The 7,808-nt window shown below is 32.3% G+C and overlaps 1 protein-coding gene across 1 annotated transcript; it reads right to left on the bottom strand.

Annotated features, from left to right (window-relative positions):
- Nucleotides 1–6,757: 6,757 nt before the first annotated feature.
- LOC143587397 (uncharacterized) lies at nt 6,758–7,311 on the bottom strand. The gene is made up of 2 exons (XM_077068698.1): nt 6,847–7,311; nt 6,758–6,763 (listed from the first exon to the last, which is right to left on the bottom strand). The coding sequence occupies exons 1-2, from the start codon at nt 7,309–7,311 to the stop codon at nt 6,758–6,760; spliced, it is 471 nt and encodes a 156-aa protein (XP_076924813.1).
- Nucleotides 7,312–7,808: the final 497 nt, after the last annotated feature.

Below are 7,808 nucleotides of genomic sequence, written 5' to 3'. Positions count from 1 at the left end.
TAAAAAATTACTTCATTACCGATTTCAATTAGAACTTTGCTTGGCAATAAATAACAACTCTCCGTTCAAAAAGTCCCTGCATTCCATAAAAAACCCAAGAAAATATTATTTACCTCATCTTCTCACATAGCAAATAAAATGTAATAACTTACTGCAACAATCGCAAGCCGCTGACCGCTGAGAGCAGCATCCACAACCTGGATCAACAAAAATAAGTGCTTTCATTAAACAATTGTTTCCTACAAACAATTAAAAGTGTGTATCTGGTTTTGGAAACAAAAATAAGTAGATAACTTGTTCAAATAAGCAACCTCAAACACTATGCATATGGTATTCTAAACTAAACCCAATGCAACAAATAATGAAACATAAACCAACATAACATGGCAATCATGAATGATCATGAACATAACTTGGTATACAATTCGTAACAAGAGAAGATTTGTTCGTCTGATAAGCATGCTTTATATATTAAGCAGTAACTCAAAAAATATGAAAATTCATAAATTTATCATAAAATCAGCTTAGACAAGGATAAGAAAATTTATGTGTGGGGTGCCCAAATTTAACTGGTTAGCAATGTGTGATGATGCATGTCTTGAAATGATTTTGCCTGAAGATGCATCTTTGAACACAAACAGGGGCATAAACCAAACTATACAACCAAACATCACCAGTGATGTATAGTTCAACTCTGTTAGTGATGACAAGACCTGTTTGGTTGTTTAACAATAATATGAATAGAACCCAAATTGAATTTGAAATTAGGGCTAAAAGCGAATGAGAGTACCAACACGAAGATCATAGATATTAAAGTGCAAAAATATTAGTACAAAATTACATGAAATTGAATATCAAAGATTTGTGCGACAGTGATTGTAGTACCTGTATAAAGGAGTGTCGAATGAGTTTTTTGGAAATTGATTTATATAACGTCTTCAATTGAAAGGGGAGAGACTAATATACTTTCAAATGGGAGAGAATTGCCTCTTCAGTTATCTTAGTCACTGTCTAAATTGCCTCTTTAATGTCGTCTGCCTCTTCAATTAACGTCGTCAGAGGATCATTGTAACCGAAGGAGTGAAGGGCCGCATGCCGGAGAAAATTGTCGAAGACTTTACGAGTATTGAATATTAAGGTGTCTTGTAGAAAGAGAAGGTAAGGATGTGAAAGGTTGCGTATCTCTACTATAATATGAGTATTGAATATTAAGGTGTCTTGTAGAAAGAGAAGGTAAGGATGTGAAAGGTTGCCTATCTCCGCTATAATATGAGTATTGAATATTACGGTGTCTTACAAAAAGAGAAGGTAGGGATTTGAAAGGTTGCCTATCTCTATTATAATGTAATATAGATATAGATTATTCTCATATATTTCAGATTACATTTTCATAAAAGAATACGTATAAACAAAATAATATAACTGTTTTATATAACTTATTATGTGTGTGTATATATATATTTTTGTGATCCAATTCACAAAAATCTGAAAAAGAAGAGAACAAACGTATTAACAAAGTAACGACTAACGATTTCATATTCTATTTAGTGTCTTAATTTTAAATAATATCAACAATTAATACGCAATGCAACATGGGTAATCATTTTGTTTAAATTACACACGTGTAATTATTAGTAGTAACACTTACTCATATCACACTTATGCATTCTAAGATTTCTTTACATACACATATATTGAGTAAAAAGCTACATATGTGTAATGCGTGTATCAAAATAACTGTAAAAAAAATATTGCATAAAGTGTTATACGTGTATTAAATTATTCCATATGTGTAAGTATCAAAATAATTGTAATAAAAAATTACATAAATTACTAATTACATCTATATACTATACAAAATAATAAACTACATATACAAACACATAACTTACCCAATTACACAGATTTTATAAATTACTCGAATTACACAAATAACAGAAACCACACAAGTTACAGAAATTACCCAAACTACATCTACATCAATTACCTAATTACATTAATTACCCAACCACAAAATACACAAATTTACATCAGTTATCAATTACATATACTACACAAGGCACATAAATTACATAATACAAAATACACATATCAAATAAAGTACACAAATTAAGTTACATACATTATACAAATGCATAAATTTATGTAACTTATGTAACAATATCTACACAAGTTATTTGATAATTAAGAAAAGAACAATTGTATATAAAAAAAAGTGGTTTTTTTTTTTAACGGTCAATTTGGATCAATAACGGGTCACTGACCGACCCGATCATCTCCATTCCATCATCAGAAGAAAACCCAACTAAATATGAGAAACCTCCGGACCTAACTTAAGGCCCATATGTTTTATCTCAAGTGGGACTTGAACCTAACACCCCACTTATTAAATTGAAGTATTTGGGTGATTAAAAAACAAAATGTATTTAAAATAAATGTATAATGGATTAAAAATTAAATTAAATATCAAGAAGACCATGGATGCTCAAGAAAGTATCATCACGGATCACCTTCATGTCCATGCCTAAAACTACATATGTGATTTAAAAACTAAAAAAATAACTTAGTACGAACCGGTTGTCAAAGATTCATACCATAGAGGCATAGATCTCATATGAAAGCTTATTACTTCATATTTTCTTGCTACAAAAAGTTATATGTAATATTATATTGCATCTATTTGCTTTGGGAAAAAAACATAAATAAAGAACTGAGCACGAAATAACTGACAAATAGACTCAATATAAACCGGGTAAAGAAAATTAATCGAGTAATAAACTTTTCATTATAATTTCTATGACTTGTTATTTAGTTTATAAATAAAATATTGTTTTAAAATACCAAATACGTTTAGAAATCCAGTTTATTTGTTGTTCAAAAGATAGAACGATTTATTTATAAACAAACTATAAATAACAAGTGCCAAATTATTTAGAAATCTAAAATTTGGTTAATTATTTATTTTTACTGTTTATATTAGTTTTTTGTGATACTATTAATAATGAAATGGATTATTACGAATTATTTAACATAGTTTTATCCAATTTAATAGTGTGCATATAATTATTCAAAAGGTGTTAATAAATTTACTTTATTAATGTAAGTAAGGACAAAAGCAGAGTGTCCATAAAATATTTTTAATAACTAAGGTAGAAAGAAGAGAAAGAGAAATAAATTAAAAGTATGATGATGTTTGTGCTTGTTTTAATGTGACAGAAGAGAGAGAAAATCAATTTATCATATTACCTTTTTTATTTTTCTATAATTCAAGGATGTGGCTTAATTTTATTAAACTAATGTAGTTCTTAAATTCTTACAACTAGAGGGGGTTCTTAAAAGAAATCACCCTTATATAAATATATATATATAGGGGAGATTTCAAATGAGAACCCCTTTGAGTTTTAAGAACTCGAAAGAACTCAGTGTAACGATTTTTTTTTCGAATTTTTTTTACACATGCGTAATATATGTAGGTTACATACACGTAAAAAAATTACAGAATTTTTTACGCACCGAGTCAACATTTTACAAATGTGTAACGGACGTAAAAGTTAGTGTAATCAATTATATATTTATTCTCTCTCATACTTTGACTTTTTTGCCATATTTAATCCCAACCACATATTCCAATTCATTTAATTAAATGTGTGGTCTAGAATGGGAGTTCTTAAGTTCTTACAACTCAACATGATTCTCAAAATATCCTCCCCCTATATATATATATATATATATATAATAAAGTAAATTATGTCGGGTTTGTCGGGTATATGGGGCTATGTTTTTGGGTAATCGGGTATATTAGAAATCTCAAGCCCGCCCGAAACCCGCGAAAAATTTCAAAAATAATCCCAAACTCGTCCCATACCCTAGTGGGACAAGTAATGCCCTAATGGGATGGGTATTACCCATCCCATTTATGTCGGGTTTTGGGTATTTCTATTGGTTTAGGTTTTATCATCATCCCTATTGGTTCTAACTTGCAAAATGGTTTTAACTTGCAGATTAAGAAAACTGGAAAACCATGTTAGTTCAGTAATGAGAAGTCAGTAAAGTTAGAGTAATTCGTTATACTAGTCAGTTATACGGTTAATTAACGCGTGTACCTGTTAAACGGTTAGGCGTGCTTAGTTGAAGAAGGGAATCACTGTTAACTCTGAAGGTAACAGGATCCAGGTGAGTTTCTAGCCCCTTTTCTTGAAATATTTTGGGGTTGTGTGCATACTTGTAAGAAAAGAAGTTGTATTTGTTATTTAAACATAACCGTATATTTTAAGAACTTGTCGTATGTACTTGTTGTGCTTATATATATATATATATGATTGTAAGAGTTTTATAAAGAGAAGAATGTAAGAGATAGGGTGGCAGACCCTCATAATATTTGTGCAAGAATTATGACGGCAGACCCTTGTAATATATGTGCAAGAGTTAGGGCGGCAGACCTTTCTAATATCCGTGCAAGAGTAAGAGTGACAGACTCTATAATATATGTGTAAGAGTTAGAGTGTTCGACTCTATAATATCAGTACAAGAGTAAGGTGACAGACCCTCCAATATATGTGCAAGAATGTAAGAGTAAATGCATGAATAAGTAAGAAGTAAGAAAATAAGTGCATGTTGTATGTAAGAATGGTATCCTTGGATACGAACGTGCATGTTTAAATGTGTAAGATAACCTGTGACTTGTTAAACTATAACTCACTGAGCGTAGCTGACTTTTAGTATGCACGCAGGAAAATAGAATGAGGCGGCTAGCTTAAGGAGCACACATGGCAATGAAGAATAAAGACTGGCATCGAAAGGAAGAAGAGTTTTATCATGTTATATCTATGTTTGAATTTAAGACAAGTTTTATTGTTTGTTGAAAATTTGAATGTTTGTACTCACAAATGGTTGAAGTTTATTATTCCACGAATGTTTTAACTAACTCTGGTTTTATGACTGTGTTTATGAGTAAATTCAATAACAATGTAGGGCTACTGAGTTCGGGGCCTTATAATTAGAGAAAAAAAGACAAAGATAAAGTAAATATTATACCAGCGTAGAATCTAATCATATCTTATCAACGAGATTTCAAAGAGCATTATCCTATCATCGGCCGGTCTTTTTAATTTTTTTATTTAAAATATGTTTTGTTGATATCCAATTGTGATCCATTGTTTGTTTAGACTATGTTATCAGAGCATTCTCAATAGCTCCCCTAAAATGATGTGAGAGGGTTTTGTAAATTATATGGGGTTGTAAGTGTAAATTATTGGATGGAGAGAGAAATATAGTGATTTTTTGTAAATTTGGAGAGACCTTGTTAGCCTTCATTTATTTTTTAATATTTGTTGAATTGGTTGTGTGTAAAGGAGATGGTAAAATGTAATAATAAATGTATAAAATGTATTATTTAATTGAACATGTGAGAGAAATATAGTGGTATTTAGTATAATTATTAAGATAGGGATGGGGGACATACCGGAAATGCTCTTAGCAACCTGAGATTTGGATCGGTGGGCCAATCAACTAAAAAAACAGGAAAACCCTAATTTTATTCCCTAACCCAATTGTTGTGACAACCCATTTTCCAACCTATTATGTGTCACATGTTACTAAATAATTGGTCCTTATTCTATTGTCTATTTCTTTCTTTTTTACACTTATACAACTAATTTCATATATAAATTAGTTTTTTTTAATAACTAATAATATACAACTTTTATAAAAAATCTATAAATGTAGTGTTGTTTAACTTTTTTTTAAAACGTTTCGATACAAATTTTATTAAAAACGGAGTTTTGAAAAAAAACGTATTTTTTAACTATGGTTGCGTCATAATATTATTAGTTCGTAAACTTATTATCCTATTTCTTAATATATCTTGAAAAGCTATAAACCATATTTTTATTTAATAAAATAGTGGGTTTGGGATGAGTTGTGAATTAAAATAAAATTTAATTAGGTTAGGTTGTATAAGTTGAAAGAAAGGAAAGTTAATTTTTTATTGAAAGATTGAGTTGGTGAAGTCTAGCCCTGCTTGCGGTGCGCATATGATGTATATATGTGTGAACTCTCGGGTGGGCAAAAGTGAAATTGCACTAATTTTGACGTTATTTTACTAATCTCGTGAAAATAACGTTAAAAGTGACGGACGGTTAATCAGGCATCATGTAGTGGCGTTGATAGCTGAAAGATAAGGGTACATGCACCGATCAGCCGGTGTCCCGATGATTGAGTGCTATGTGCCTTATGTCTAAGGCTTGATGCAAAACTACTATCGAGCCGGGGGTCTCACCGGAAGCAGCCTCTCTATCCCTATGGGGTAGAGGTAAGGCTGCCTACATCTTACCCTCCTCAGACCCTACCATAGCTTTGCTATTGGTGGGATATACTGAGTACGATGATGATGATGATGAGTTGGTGAGTTTTTAGGAGTGCCAGACAAAAGTACAACAATAAATTTATTTTTTGAATTATATGTATACGTCTACTTTTCAGTTTACACCAATAATTTTAAATTACTTCCTTGCTAAATGCCCGTTTTTGAACCAATGATAACTTCGTGTTTGTTCTAGTGTTATTAATTTATCATTGTGGTTCTCATCTCAATTTTGTTATTTAAAAACGAGTTCCATTACCTTTTCACTAAGGAAGCCGTAGTCATACTAGAATACATTATCAATCATCAAATCTAGCTACCTTGATTGGATGACCATACAGTCATTAAGTTATAAACTTATCTAAAAAATTATAACGTCTTTATAACTAATTGATATTACATCTGTATTCACCAATTATAGTTATAGATAGACAATACAGAAGAAAAAATGAATCAAATCTTAACAAATCAAAACATATTTATACTCTGACTGATCGGGAAGGGGGAGCAAATCGCGTCGAGAAGCTACGAGGCAACAGATCATCGTCTTCATGATGGTCTCCATCGTTAAAATTAAGCGCATAGCTTTGCAAATCATACTGAAACTGCGTCGTAGCATTCGCTTTCGTCTTCGTCCTCCTACTAAACTTTCTTATAAAGTTTTTCCACTTCGGACCCGCAACTAACTCCGAATACTCCTTCAAACTCTTGGCTCGTTTCATGAACCACGTGTCTTTGTTAATAAGATCACCAGATTGGTTTTGGTACAAAAACGTCGTACTTTCACCGTCATGGTGGTGGGGGCTTTCGAAGCAGCAGAACAGACTGAAGCAGCTGCTGGAAGCGGATTCGCTGTGGTGGTGGACGTCTTCGCCTTCTTGATCATGCTCCATGATGATTGGGGTGGTGTAGGGGACATTTGAAGCTTGCACCTCTTGTTGTTTAGACATTGTTAGTTGGAATGGAAGGTGTGTGTTTTATATTGTGTAAATGCGTGTGGATTTTGTGTGTGTGGTGAACGTTGGAAGGGCAAAGTTGTCAAATTGAAAACAAGTGGAAAAGTCAAAATTGGGAGGAAATAGGTGTGAAGGTCAAAGGAAGCACTCTAGAAAGTTGAAGAAACACTAACCGACCCCCGGGCAGGTTACTGGTAACCTGGGGGTTGGAGAGATGTTTCCCACGAGGGGTTAGACCCTTGGAAGATGGTTCTTCTGATAACCTGCAAAACAGACACCGTGAGCTCGTCACTGAGAAGGGGGGGGTTCCTCCTTGTGACCACCCTCCGGCGTGAGAATCAGACTAGATTGCTCTTTAAATATAAAAGTATATTAAGAGATTGCTAGAGCAGATATCAGGTATAATATGATGATAATGTAGTAAGATATGATAAGATGAGATGATCATACCATTTGTGGTATTTATAGCCGAAGGTAGGTTTCCAAGGGGT

This window comes from Bidens hawaiensis, unplaced genomic scaffold (assembly GCF_021521415.1).
Source record: "Bidens hawaiensis isolate Kalapana, Puna unplaced genomic scaffold, B.hawaiensis_p1.1 tig00035489_1, whole genome shotgun sequence".
NCBI classification, from domain to species: domain Eukaryota; kingdom Viridiplantae; phylum Streptophyta; class Magnoliopsida; order Asterales; family Asteraceae; genus Bidens; species Bidens hawaiensis.
The sequence above is the reverse complement of the archived record's forward strand: the minus strand, read 5'-3'. Positions and strand labels throughout refer to the sequence as shown.

Excerpts from the sequence above, each read along its gene's own strand:
- LOC143587397 (XM_077068698.1), bottom strand. The coding sequence starts at position 7,311 with ATGTCTAAACAACAAGAGGTGCAAGCTTCAAATGTCCCCTACACCACC.